The sequence below is a fragment of the Littorina saxatilis genome, linkage group LG2 (genome assembly GCF_037325665.1).
Source record: "Littorina saxatilis isolate snail1 linkage group LG2, US_GU_Lsax_2.0, whole genome shotgun sequence".
NCBI lineage: Eukaryota > Metazoa > Mollusca > Gastropoda > Littorinimorpha > Littorinidae > Littorina > Littorina saxatilis.
In genome coordinates, this window is record NC_090246.1 from 6,907,962 (window position 1) to 6,923,296 (window position 15,335).

The following is a 15,335-nucleotide window of genomic DNA, read 5'->3' on the forward strand; positions in this document are numbered from 1 at the left end:
CACTTAAAATCAAAATAAATTTTGACTCTTGAATTAAAGGTCTTGCTTAAAAAAGGGACCTGTCATCTTTCATCAGATTATAAAATATAATGAATTAAAAATTGTCTGACCAACGAAATATCTCATAAATCAATGTGTTTGTCTATTTATTTATTTATTTATCTCTGTCTCGGACATCATTAATCACTGTTCACACCCACCCATCCCTTCTCTCCCCTTGTCTGACCACGATGATCACGTACCCCATCCCTCCTTCCGCGGGTCCCCCCTTCCGCGGCCCACACCTCACTGTGCCCACCTCACCTCCCCATTCACCCCCCCACACACACCCACACACACTGCCCACCGCAGCGTTCAAGCATTGCTCAAGTAACAATTGTGTTGGGACGTAATGGTACGGGGACGTAATGGGATTCCTTTATGGGACGTATCGAGATGCAATTTTCTTGGGACCTATCGACACGCAATTTTGTTGGGACGCAATGGTACGGGACGCAATGGCACTGGGACCCAATGGTATTGGGACCCAATGGGATTGCTTAATGGGACGCAATGAGACGGCATTTTTTTGGGACGCAATGGTACTGGGACACAATGGTACTGGGACGGCATAACCCCACATTTACAACGTAAACTACGAAAAACACGAGAAAAACCAAATAGCGCACAGGCAGTAAAGCCCAAACACCAACACAGGCGCTTGCAATCGGTCTTTCCTACATACAACAGGCGCTTGTGACAGGGGGGAGAGATCTGGCAGCCAGGTGACGGCAGGAGAGTGAGAGACATGTTTTGGGAGAGTGATCGATGGAGGGCGTGGTTGCAAACTTGGTGCTTCATCATTACATCGCTTGCAGCTTTGGCGCCATTGCAAGGTGTCATTGCAATCTTCCAATATGTACCAAGAAATGTTTTTATTTTGTGGATGAGAATGTTTGATGACATCATATCCGACTTTCAAAAACATTGAGGCAGCATTGTAGCGACCGCATTTGTCCATCAAACTCATTGCCATTGGTCACACATGTTATTTCATAATACGATCCGTGTGTTCTGAGAATAATTATTTGATTTTGTGACAGCCTAGGGTGTGTGCGTTACATTTTACTACAGTGTATAGTGTCTTCAAGAAACGTTTTATAACATAATTTGATTTGCCTATTTTCAGAACATGTCATGATACGGTTTGCATGTCACGTTTTTAGAACGTATCATTAATAAATTACATGATCAAGTCTGTATGTTACTTTAGAAAATATAGTCTTATTTAATAATATGGTATGCGTTCTCCAAACATTGAAACAACGGATACGGTCTCTGTGCTTTTAAAACATGTAATGCTATAATATCTTGTGTGTAATTTTAGAAAATTAAACTACATGATACGAGCTGTGTGTTTCATGAAAACAATGATTTTAGGATATGATGTTTGTGTACAGGACTTTCAACATTGTCCTCCACTCTGGTTGTTTTCAGTGTTTTCAGAACACCTGATTTCATGATATAATCTACTTGTGTACAACATATTGCACATTATCAGTCATATTCTGCATGTTTTCAGTGTTTTCAGAACACCTGATTTCATGATATAGTCTATTTGTGTACAACATATATTGCACATTATCAGTCATTCTGCGTGTTTTCAGAACACCTGATTTCATGATATAATCTATTTGTGTACAACATATTGCACATTATCAGTCACTCTGCATGTTTTCAGTGTTTTCAGAACACCTAATTTCATGATATAATCTATTTGTGTACAACATATTGCACATTATCAGTCACTCTGCGTGTTTTCAGTGTTTTTAAAACACCTAATTTCATGATATAATCTATTTGTGTACAACATATTGCACATTATCAGTCACTCTTCGTGTTTTCAGTGTTTTCGGAACACCTAATTTCATGATATAATCTATTTGTGCACAACATATTGCACATTATCAGTCGCTCTGTGTGTTTTCAGAATTCAAGCTTGTGATTCTTATGAAAGGACTTTGATTTTAAGTGATGGAATAAACATGTGCCATTATGTGTATAGGAGCCAAAAGACAAACATCTGTTTCTTCTACATTCAGACACAAGAGTTGTATTGAGCTGTATTGAATAGAGCTGTATTGAATAGAGCTGTATTGAGCTGTATTGAGATGTATTGAGATGTATTGAAGTGTCCTTCTGCACACCAAATTGCATTAAAGCACTTTTTGTTGCATTAAATTACATTTTCCCAAAATCACATGAAGTTTTCAAACACTGGCACCGAGTCGGGTAACGCCTTGTAAAGAAAGAAGCTTTTGGTCACAGTTTGTAGAGAAAGATTTGAACTTTTATCCCGTGGAAAGGGGTGGATCTCTCAATTTCATGTCCTTGGCACAGAATAAGGCAGGAAATACAGCTGCACAAGCTTGACTGCACATTTGAAGGGGTGGATCTGGCATTTCCTTGGCACAGAATAAGGCAGGAAATCAGCTGCACAAACTTGTGTACGTTGAAATGGGTGGGTCTCCATTGTCCTTGGCACCGAATAACCCAATAAGGCAGGAAATCAGCTGCACAAACTTGTGTACGTTGAAATGGGTGGCTCTCCATTGTCCTTGGCACTGAATAACTCAAGAAATCAGCTGCACAAAGTTCTGCATGTTGAAAGAGGCGGGTCCATATCCAGAATAAGGCAGCAAGCTCCTGGTAGTGAGTGGCACTGGTCATCACCTGCACACACAAATTATAATACACTTGATTACAAAATTACATTGAAAATTGGACATTATTTAATTTAATTATTTGAGTAGTTTAGGCCAAAAAGAAAAATATGTCTGTTTTCGGTAACCCGACCGACCCTATTTTTAAGCGCCGACCCTAAAGGTTTTTTTTCGCTTTTCGCACAAAAACAAAAAACAAAAAAATGAAGTCAAGTATACTTTATTTAGTTTCAATATATCTAGGTCAAAAACATGTGCTGAATAATTGTAAGTAAACTAAGGAAGCGTTTATAAAGAAAGAAAAAAACAAGTCGCGTAAGGCGAAAATACAACATTTAGTCAAGTAGCTGTCGAACTCACAGAATGAAACTGAACGCAATGCAACGCAGCAAGACCGTATACTCGTAGCATCGTCAGTCCACCGCGCACGGCAAAGGCAGTGAAATTGACAAGAAGAGCGGGGTAGTACTTGCGCTGAGAAGGATAGCACGCTTTTCTGTACCACTCTTCGTTTTAACTTTCTGAGCGTGTTTTTAATCCAAACATATCATAATTATATGTTTTTGGAATCAGGAACCGACAAGGAATAAGATGAAAGTGTTTTTAAATTGATTTGGACAATTTAATTTTGATAATAATTTTTATATTTTTAATTTTCAGAGCTTGTTTTTAATCCAAATATAACATATGTATATGTTTTTGGAATCAGAAAATGATGGGGAATAAGATGAACGTAAATTTGGATCGTTTTATAAAAAAAATATTTTTTTTACAATTTTCAGATTTTTAATGACCAAAGTCATTAATTAATTTTTAAGCCACCAAGCTGAAATGCAATACCGAAGTCCGGGCTTCGTCGAAGATTACTTGACCAAAATTTCAACCAATTTGGTTGAAAAATGAGAGCGTGACAGTGCCGCCTCAACTTTCACGAAAAGCCGGATATGACGTCATAAAAGACATTTATCGAAAAAATGAAAAAAAAGTCTGGGGATTTCATACCCAGGAACTCTCATGTCAAATTTCATAAAGATCGGTCCAGTAGTTTAGTCTGAATCGCTCTACACACACACACAGACACACAAACACACATACACCACGACCCTCGTCTCGATTCCCCCCTCTACGTTAAAACATTTAGTCAAAACTTGACTAAATGTAAAAACGTAAAAAGACGTTAACAAAACGTAAGAAAAAGGTGTTTATAAAAAAATAAAAAATAAAAAACCAACGACCGACCCTATTTTTGTCGGCGATGTTACCGGAAACAGACTTATTTTTCTTTTTGGCCTTAACAAATAGGTGCTAGCGGTATTAATATTGAGTATTACTATTAAGTTATTAACAGTAACAGTGACATGCCAAAAAACTCATGTTACCTTACTAAATTCCTTGTAAATTTGTTTTGCTATTTGTCATTTTTGTGCATAAATTTAAAATGTCAAACTGCTCTCAAAATGTAATGTTTTCCTGATCAACAACTATGAAGTTTAGAAATAGTCAGTTCATAAATAAATAGTTCTCCAGAAGAATAGTTCTGAATCACAGTATTGCAGCTTAAGTTACAATACAAGTTACAACTTACAGTTAGTGAGTTACTTTCCTTTTTTGTGTGGTCCAGGCCTTAAAGTTAAAAAGATTAGTAACTAAAATTTGCAGAAAAAAATGCTGTTCAAACATTTCTCTAAAAACACATTTGCAGCCTACTGTGGAACGAAACAGCTAATGCTTCATAGTAATCACGATATTACTGACGATAAAAAGTTTACCTCCTCTATATGAGTGTATTACATCGATGGATTAAAAACCTTTCTTTCTCTTTCTTTTGGAATAGTCTGCACATCCAATCCTTGCAGTAAATTGGACTCTACTTCACACAAAAGCTCTGCAAAACCCTTCAAGCCAACTTGAAGTAAAACTATTTTAAAGACAGTATTCTGTGTAGAACCATTCGAAAATACTGGCTAAGTCAAAGTGCAAATTCTAAATCTAACTCTGAGAGTGAGACTTTAGTTTACTGACAAAAAGTGACAATCACAATGCATTGGACAAGGAATAATTTCCGAATTCTTCCATCTGTACAAAAAAACATGACTCTAAGCAAATAAGTTTACCTTCATTCCTCATTAACTTCAAAGAAAACGATGGAACTCACCAATTTTTGACTGAATCCAGTCACTGAGTCAGCAAATCATCTCAACCGCCGATAGTCCAATATGGCGGTAAACACACGGTCATCAGAGGTTTCATGGCTCCTGACACACATAATGCTGTAATTTCTTCTCAGTGCTGGTCTCCAAATGCATCTTCTACTCCTTGAAACTTCTCTCTTTTCATAAAAATCATTTGACTGAAAATAGGTGTGGTATTTCTGCAGATAATGTGTCATTCAAACTGCTACTGGTCCCCCAATCTTGCACTGACATTCAAACAAGAAGTCCCCGGATGTAAAGGGAAATAACTACAATATTGCTCTTTTAATTGCATACATGATTGCCTCCCCTGAAGTCAAGAAAACAAACTACTGTTCTTTTTTCCCCATCTAAAAGGATATGTACATTCAGAAAAAAAATAAAGACAAAATGCTGAAAAAATATATATGTATACAACATTTACAATTTTATCCCTTTACCTTGAGTAGTTAATTTGAATGTTTATGTTATGGTTGTTCAAATAAGGATTAGGGTTATTCATTCTGTTCATACTATATTGTTTTCCGTTTTGCATTGATTTATTTGAGAAAATGTTCTGAAATATTAAATTATATCTGATTTTATTAATTTATTTCCTAATATTTTATTTAAAGAAAGCATCCATAAGATAATTTACTTAGTGACATAAATAAAATAAAAATAAAAATTAGGAATTAGGATGAGCGTTCTTAACCTTTACCTATTTATTGCATATATACCAAAACAATTGAGGACTAAAGTAGGTAAGGTATTTAAAGGAATTACTGAAATGAAAAATACCAGTTTTAATTTTTATTTTTTTTATTTTTTTAATTTTTTTTAAAGAATCTCTTCATTTGTGAGGCCTCATATCCCAAAAGAAAGCTGATTCCCACAATGATCATACAAGGAAATTTTACTTGTATGTGAGTTTTTGTTGTTGTCTTGTAGTCTTTTTGTTTGATTGTGTAACAGCAGACATATAGAAAGTCTCTGGTAACTGTGAACCTTTACAACCAAATTTGAAAAACATTGTGGTACGGCTAAATTTTCATTTAACTTTTGTACAGAATATTTATTATACATTAGAGAGACAGACAGACAGACAGACAGACAGACAGACAGAGCAATAAATAACGATTGTACACAAACTCCCATATATATGCAGATACATTTACCTTAACTAAATAGCCTCTGAATGAAAATGTTGACTTTTTCTTTTCATTATATAATTATTGGTTTACAAGATTTCAAAGTTTGATTTTTGTTTTTAGATTTTTTTATCTTCCAAATCAGTGGATTCATATTTCCCTCCTGTTCATTTTGAAGCGTGAGATGGTATATTTCTTTCCAAGGATGTTGGAACAACAAATTAAAAGAATTTTTGATATTGCTTCTGGACTTAGAAAAATGTGCAGGTTGACAGCCAGTGTAAGGCGCCCTTTTTTTTCTAAGTCCACATCGACTCCCAAAATGTTTAAGTACAATTTCCCTATAATTTCCTTATACTTTCTTATAGCAACTTATAACACTCTCAATTCCTTACAAATTCCTTATACCAGACTTATAAGAAACGGTAGAAACTTATCAGCAAAACTTATAGCAAAACTTATTCTTATAATGCCTTATACAAAACTTATAAGAAATTTATAAGAACTTATAAGAAACTTATAAGTTTCTTATAAGTTCCTATAAGTTTTCTATAAGTTCATTTCGTACGGGCGTACAGCACTTTCAACATCATAATTCTTCATCAGTCGTATTGTCGTTTCCAGGCAGCTTGTGTGCGTCAAGGAAAGTTGTCCATTTTAATGGACGATGACGTGTTGTTATTGTTATTGTTATTGTTGGTTTAAACATACTTTTACTCAGGAAACACAGGGTGACATGTAATACAACAAATAACACTTGGCCCCACACAACGAACAATGCCTATAATTATTACGTGTGGTTATGTAATCACCGCTATATATATTACGTGTGGTTATGTAATCACAGCTATATATATTACGTGTGGTTATGTAATCACAGCTATATATATTACGTGTGGTTATGTAATCACAGCTATATATATTAAGTGTGGTTATGTAATCACAGCTATATATATATTACGTGTGGTTATGTAATCACAGCTATATATATTAAGTGTGGTTATGTAATCACAGCTATATATATTACGTGTGGTTATGTAATCACAGCTATATATATTACATGTGGTTATGTAATCACAGCTATATATACTACGTGTGGTTATGTAATCACAGCTATATATACTACGTGTGGTTATGTAATCACAGCTATATATATCACGTGTGGTTATGTAATCACAGCCATATATATTACATGTGGTTATGTAATCACAGCTGTATATATTACGTGTGGTTATGTAATCACAGCTATATATATTACGTGTGGTTATGTAGTCACAGCTATATATGTTAAGTGTGGTTATGTAATCACAGCTATATATACTACGTGTGGTTATGTAATTACAGCTTTATATATTAAGTGTGGTTATGTAATCACAGCTATATATATTACGTGTGGTTATGTAATCACAGCTATATATATTATGTGTGGTTATGTTATCAGCTATATATATTAAGTGTGGTTATGTAATCACAGCTATATTAAGTGTGGTTATGTAATTACAGCTATATATATTAAGTGTGGTTATGTAATCACAGCTACACAGGAAATGGCTTACACGGGGGCTGTCAAAATCAAAATAAAGATAAAACCCTTTTACACATTGTCAGAGCAATTATGAAAACCATGAAATGATGAAAACAACTTATTGTTGTTGTTAATGTTATCATTCACTATGTGTTTCAGAACTACAACTTATTGTTGTTAATGTTATTATTCACTGTGTGTGTTTCAGAACAAGGAGTTATTGTTGTTGTTCATGTTATCATTCGCTGTGTGTGTTTCAGAACAAGGTGTTATTGTTGTTGTTAATGTTATTATTCACTGTGTGTGTGTTTCAGAACAAGGTGTTATTGTTGTTGTTAATGTTATCATTCACTGTGTGTGTTTCAGAACAAGGTGTTATTGTTGTTGTTAATGTTATTATTCATTGGGTGTGTGTGTTGCAGAACAAGGTGTCATTGTTGTTGTTAATGTTATCATTCACTGTGTGTGTTTCAGAACAAGGTGTTATTGTTGTTGTTAATGTTATCATTCACTATGTGTGTTTCAGAACAAGGTGTTATTGTTATTGTTAATGTTATTATTCACTGTGTGTGTTTCAGAACAAGGTGTTATTGTTGTTGTTAATGTTATCATTCACTATGTGTGTTTCAGAACAAGGTGTTATTGTTATTGTTAATGTTATTAATCACTATGTGTGTTTCAGAACAAGGTGTTATTGTTGTTGTTAATGTTATTATTCACTGTGTGTGTTTCAGAACAAGGTGGTGGAGGTGGATGGCGCTAAAGTCAAGTTACAGGTCAGTCTCGGCGTGCCTCATTGTCTCCCACCGTCCCATCCCTCCCACCTAGTGTGGTTTGTCGTGCCTGACACTCAAACTCCCTGCACATTGGCTTGAAGCTGACGAGTACGTTAACACTAACCAATTGACTTTGGAAAGAATGAGGGGACATAATACAGCTCCTATTGATGGTTGAGTCACCCTGGATACTGTCTCATGATATGTGTGTGTCCAAGAGCAAGAGTAAAGATAGGATTGAAAAGACGCGTATAATGAACCACTCTTTGCCCCACATAAAGATAGGATTGCATAGACACGTATAGTGAACCACTCTTTCCCCCACATAAAGATAGGATTGAAAAGACGCGTATAATGAACCGCTCTTTCCCCCACATAAAGATAGGATTGAAAAGACGCGTATAATGAACCGCTCTTTGCCCCACATAAAGATAGGATTGAAAAGACGCGTATAATGAACCACTCTTTGCCCCACATAAAGATAGGATTGAAAAGACGCGTATAGTGAACCGCTCTTTCCCCCACATAAAGATAGGATTGAAAAGACGCGTATAGTGAACCGCTCTTTGCCCCACATAAATATAGGATTGAAAAGACGCGTTTGGTGAACCGCTCTTTCCCCCACATAAAGATAGGATTGAAAAGACGCGTATAATGAACCGCTCTTTCCCCCACATAAAGATAGGATTGAAAAGACGCGTATAATGAACCGCTCTTTGCCCCACATAAAGATAGGATTGAAAAGACGCGTATAGTGAACCGCTCTTTCCCCCACATAAAGATAAGGATTGAAAAGACGCATATAATGAACTGCTCTTTCCCCCACATAAAGATAAGGATTGAAAAGACACGTATAGTGAACCGCTCTTTGCCCCACATAAAGATAGGATTGAAAAGACGCGTATAATGAACCGCTCTTTCCCCCACATAAAGATAGGATTGAAAAGACGCGTATAGTGAACCGCTCTTTGCCCCACATAAAGATAGGATTGAAAAGACGCGTATAGTGAACCGCTCTTTCCCCCACATAAAGATAGGATTGAAAAGACGCGTATAATGAACCGCTCTTTCCCCCACATAAAGATAGGATTGAAAAGACACATATAATGAACCGCTCTTTCCTCCACATAAAGATAGGATTGAAAAGACGCGTATAGTGAACCGCTCTTTGCCCCACATAAAGATAGGATTGAAAAGACGCGTATAATGATGCGCTCTTTCCCCCACTTAAAGATAGGATTGAAAAGACCTGTATAATGAACCGCTCTTTCCCCCACTGAACGCCCCTACGCCTCTCATGGTTGGTCAGTAAATTCACCCCCACCCCCCTCTTCAGTCAGTCAGGACCGACCTAAACTCTCATGGCTGGTCAGTGAATTCACCCCCACCCCCCTCTTTAGTCAGTTAGGAGCGACCTAAACTTGCAAAGTTCCTTTCCAACTATGACGCCGAATGTGACTTGTGTACATTTGATAGTTTATATTAACTAACACAAATGCTGAATTCGTTCGGTACCGGGGTGTTTCTAGCAGGGCAGATTTGTTTTCTAGGGAACACTGGTTTCCCAAACCTATCAACAGAGGGCGTGACACCATTAGTCGGAAAACTCCGTTCATGAAATAACAATGGAGCTGGGAGCAGTCTTTGCTGAGAACGCTCGGAACTTTGGCTTATTAAATGCGTCCTTTCTAACTTTCATTGTACTCTTAGCTATCGGTCGCTCTTAAGGCGAGGGGCTACCATATAAATACACCGTTTTTCTCTTCAAGTCATTTGACCACAACATTCATGACACAGGACTGTTTGTGTTGCGCATTTGCTTCAATGTATGTAGAATAATAGTTTATGATCAACAACAAAAATAATACAAGTTAAAGTGATACAAATGTTGACTTTATGGGTACAAAAGTTCGCAAATCATTTCAAATCTCTTGCAGGCAACGAACTAACACTGCTCCTACTATTTCTTAAATACCTCGGTTAAGAATGTTTTACTGTATCAGATTTTTAGTACAACCTGCTAGTTGTTGCACAGTTACCACCCTATGCGTTTAGATTAGGTTACTTCTACATAATGATGAAGGTTAGTTCTACACAATGATGAAGGTTAGTTCTACACAATGATGAAGGTTAGTTCTACACAATGATAAAGGTTAGTTCTACACAATGATGAAGGTTAGTTCTACACAATGATAAAGGTTAGTTCTACACAATGATGAAGGTTAGTTCTACACAATGATGAAGGTTAGTTCTACACAATGATAAAGGTTAGTTCTACACAATGATGAAGGTTAGTTCTACACAATGATAAAGGTTAGTTCTACACAATGATGAAGGTTAGTTCTACACAATGATAAAGGTTAGTTCTACACAATGATGAAGGTTAGTTCTACACAATGATAAAGGTTAGTTCTACACAATGATAAAGGTTAGTTCTACATTATGATGAAGGTTAGTTCTACACAATGATAAAGGTTAGTTCTACACAATGATGAAGGTTAGTTCTACACAATGATGAAGGTTAGTTCTACACAATGATGAAGGTTAATTCTACACAATGATGAAGGTTAATTCTACACAATGATGAAGGTTAATTCTACACAATGATGCAGGTTAATTCTACACAATGATGAAGGTTAATTCTACACAATGATGCAGGTTAATTCTACACAATGATGAAGGTTAGTTCTACATAATGATGAAGGTTAGTTCTACACAATGATGAAGGTTAGTTCTACACAATGATGAAGGTTAGTTCTACACAATGATAAAGGTTAGTTCTACACAATGATGAAGGTTAATTCTACACAATGATGAAGGTTAGTTCTACACAATGATAAAGGTTAGTTCTACACAATGATAAAGGTTAGTTCTACACAATGATAAAGGTTAGTTCTACACAATGATAAAGGTTAGTTCTACACAATGATAAAGGTTAGTTCTACACAATGATGAAGGTTAGTTCTACACAATGATGAAGGTTAGTTCTACACAATGATGAAGGTTAGTTCTACACAATGATAAAGGTTAGTTCTACACAATGATGAAGGTTAGTTCTACACAATGATGAAGGTTGATTCTACACAATGATAAAGGTTAGTTCTACATTATGATAAAGGTTAGTTCTACACAATGATAAAGGTTAATTCTACACAATGATAAAGGTTACTTCTACACAATGATGAAGGTTGATTCTACACAATGATGCAGGTTAGTTCTACACAATGATGAAGGTTAGTTCTACACAATGATAAAGGTTAGTTCTACACAATGATAAAGGTTAGTTCTACACAATGATAAAGGTTAGTTCTACACAATGATGAAGGTTAGTTTGTCACGTTTCAATATCACAATAAGGTGATTATGAACGGTTAGTTACTTCTAACTAACTAACCACCCCACGATCCACTATCGCAGTCATACAAATAAATAGAATCAACAAAAGTATAAGTTTCAGACGCCTGTTTATGTAATATCACGCCACCTCCCTCGAGACTTCACTCCAAAAGATGTTCTTTTTACGTTCAAAACGTAAAAACAAGTGGTCACTGACAAAAATGCCAATTAAAGTACAGAAAATAATAATAACACGCTGATCCCGTGTATAGTTAGGAAAAGTTACTGATCTGCCTTAAAGTGCTAATTCATGCAGGTGTCACACACCCCACGTCGTCACCGCTCGAGTGTAATCATAAATAAAACAGATGACTTGGTGGTAAGAAGGGTGCAAAAGACGTCATGGTGCAACTTAGCTTTTTGCCACTGAGTGGGCGGCCCGTAATTAGTCTGTAGTCTCCACAACTGCTCCGTTGAATGTAGTGCCGGCTAGCGTGGCAACGAAGCAGGGAACAGTGGAGACATCAGGCGCCTCACTCAGTCGCTGAAGGTCCTCCCGTAGTCTACCAGAAAAAGTAGAGTTGTAGCTGGTAGGACGGCGACAGCGACAGCAAATCACCAGTACAGCAGGTTAGCAGGTTACATCAATGCCGCGGACGACCTGGTTACAGCATCCCGCTCAGCATAGCACGTAGTAGATGTACGTAGGCAGTAGAAAACAGCCAGCAACAGAAGGCTGCAACAAAAAGCATCGGTGCACTAAACATGTCATGCTACCCCTCACACACCACCTTTAAACATGTCACCTTTACATATCTCATCGAGCACGTGGGCCTGCACAAACGAACTTTTACAACAACAAATCAGCTATTTTCCTTCCTTCTCTCCATATCTGCAAAAACCATATACAGATTAGTATTTTAGCGTCACAAAGAGCAAATTATGCGCTACCTGGAAAGAACAACAGAGAGTATTTCATTCCACAAACACAGACTCGTCAACAGCGTTAAATAATGATTTATTACCTCAACAGCCTTATGTAGGTAGCTCTCTCTTTTAAGCGAATCCGCTTCCTTTTGAATGGCACCCGTTCGTCAACGGAATACCCGCCATTCTCCCTCTTGCGCTGAATCCTTATGCGGTGGAAAACCTTCCCCGCACAGCGAAGAAACTTTGACGCCCCGACTGTCAGCCAGCATATAAACAGTGAGAAGGTGGTCTGTCCTTGAAGTTCCCAGAAGCCCAACTGGCAAGCAGCACGGCACGTTGATATACAGTGAAGTAGTTAAAACGTGTTGAAGTCCTTCAAACTCGTATGAAATAAGACACCGACGCTTATCTCTCGCTGCTGAGTTTCGAGTGTCCAGCTAACATGTCTCACACAGACAACCTTGACAAAATCACGTGACTCACCTTGTCACGTTCCAAGTTCAGCCATCGCCAGTTTTGCCCTGACAGCAGAAATCACCAACGTGAAATCCGTGCAACACGAAATACCCGTGTTCGCTATGCTTGGTCAGCTAAAACCCAGCCGTTGACAGAAAGCACAGGCGCTTTCTATCGCAATTCGAGGAAGGCACCCCCCAGAGTGACACTTTCTCGATCCATGTCACTAAATCGTGACATAGTTCTACACAATGATGAAGGTTAGTTCTACACAATGATAAAGGTTAGTTCTACACAATGATAAAGGTTAGTTCTACACAATGATAAAGGTTAGTTCTACACAATGATGAAGGTTAGTTCTACATAATGATAAAGGTTAGTTCTACACAATGATAAAGGTTAGTTCTACATAATGATAAAGGTTAGTTCTACACAATGATGAAGGTTAATTCTACACAATGATAAAGGTTAGTTCTACACAATGATAAAGGTTAGTTCTACACAATGATAAAGGTTAGTTCTACACAATGATAAAGGTTAGTTCTACACAATGATAAAGGTTAGTTCTACACAATGATAAAGGTTAGTTCTACACAATGATAAAGGTTAGTTCTACACAATGATAAAGGTTAGTTCTACACAATGATAAAGGTTAGTTCTACACAATGATAAAGGTTAGTTCTACACAATGATAAAGGTTAGTTCTACACAATGATAAAGGTTAGTTCTACACAATGATAAAGGTTAGTTCTACACAATGATAAAGGTTAGTTCTACACAATGATAAAGGTTAGTTCTACACAATGATAAAGGTTAGTTCTACACAATGATGAAGGTTAGTTCTACACAATGATAAAGGTTAGTTCTACACAATGATAAAGGTTAGTTCTACACAATGATAAAGGTTAGTTCTACACAATGATAAAGGTTAGTTCTACACAATGATAAAGGTTAGTTCTACACAATGATAAAGGTTAGTTCTACACAATGATGAAGGTTAGTTCTACACAATGATGAAGGTTAGTTCTACACAATGATGAAGGTTAATTCTACACAATGATAAAGGTTAGTTCTACATAATGATAAAGGTTAGTTCTACACAACGATAAAGGTTAGTTCTACATAATGATGAAGGTTAGTTCTACACAATGATGAAGGTTAATTCTACACAATGATGAAGGTTAGTTTGTCACGTTTCAATATCACAATAAGGTGATTATGAACGGTTAGTTACTTCTAACTAACTAACCACCCCACGATCCACTATCGCAGTCATACAAATAAATAGAATCAACAAAAGTATAAGTTTCAGACGCCTGTTTATGTAATATCACGCCACCTCCCTCGAGACTTCACTCCAAAAGATGTTCTTTTTACGTTCAAAACGTAAAAACAAGTGGTCACTGACAAAAATGCCAATTAAAGTACAGAAAATAATAATAACACGCTGATCCCGTGTATAGTTAGGAAAAGTTACTGATCTGCCTTAAAGTGCTAATTCATGCAGGTGTCACACACCCCACGTCGTCACCGCTCGAGTGTAATCATAAATAAAACAGATGACTTGGTGGTAAGAAGGGTGCAAAAGACGTCATGGTGCAACTTAGCTTTTTGCCACTGAGTGGGCGGCCCGTAATTAGTCTGTAGTCTCCACAACTGCTCCGTTGAATGTAGTGCCGGCTAGCGTGGCAACGAAGCAGGGAACAGTGGAGACATCAGGCGCCTCACTCAGTCGCTGAAGGTCCTCCCGTAGTCTACCAGAAAAAGTAGAGTTGTAGCTGGTAGGACGGCGACAGCGACAGCAAATCACCAGTACAGCAGGTTAGCAGGTTACAAGAATGCCGCGGACGACCTGGTTACAGCATCCCGCTCAGCATAGCACGTAGTAGAATACGTAGGCAGTCGAAAACAGCCAGCAACAGAAGGCTGCAACAAAAAGCATCGGTGCACTAAACATGTCATGCTACCCCTCACACACCACCTTTAAACATGTCACCTTTACATATCTCATCGAGCACGTGGGCCTGCACAAACGAACTTTTACAACAACAAATCAGCTATTTTCCTTCCTTCTCTCCATATCTGCAAAAACCATATACAGATTAGTATTTTAGCGTCACAAAGAGCAAATTATGCGCTACCTGGAAAGAACAACAGAGAGTATTTCCTTCCACAAACACAGACTCGTCAACAGCGTTAAATACTGATTTATTACCTCAACAGCCTTATGTAGGTAGCTCTCTCTTTTAAGCGAATCCGCTTCCTTTTGAATGGCACCCGTTTGTCAA

General features: G+C 37.2%; 1 protein-coding gene across 3 annotated transcripts in view; it reads left to right on the forward strand.

Annotated features, from left to right (window-relative positions):
* Positions 1-15,335, forward strand: part of LOC138958097 (ras-related protein Rab-37-like) — a 299,221-nt gene that overhangs the window by 22,092 nt on the left and 261,794 nt on the right. For all 3 annotated transcript variants that reach the window (XM_070329162.1, XM_070329161.1, XM_070329160.1), the window contains exon 3: positions 8,284-8,325. In XM_070329162.1, coding sequence (XP_070185263.1) covers positions 8,284-8,325 — 42 coding nt within the window. The remainder of the gene's footprint in view (positions 1-8,283; positions 8,326-15,335) is intronic.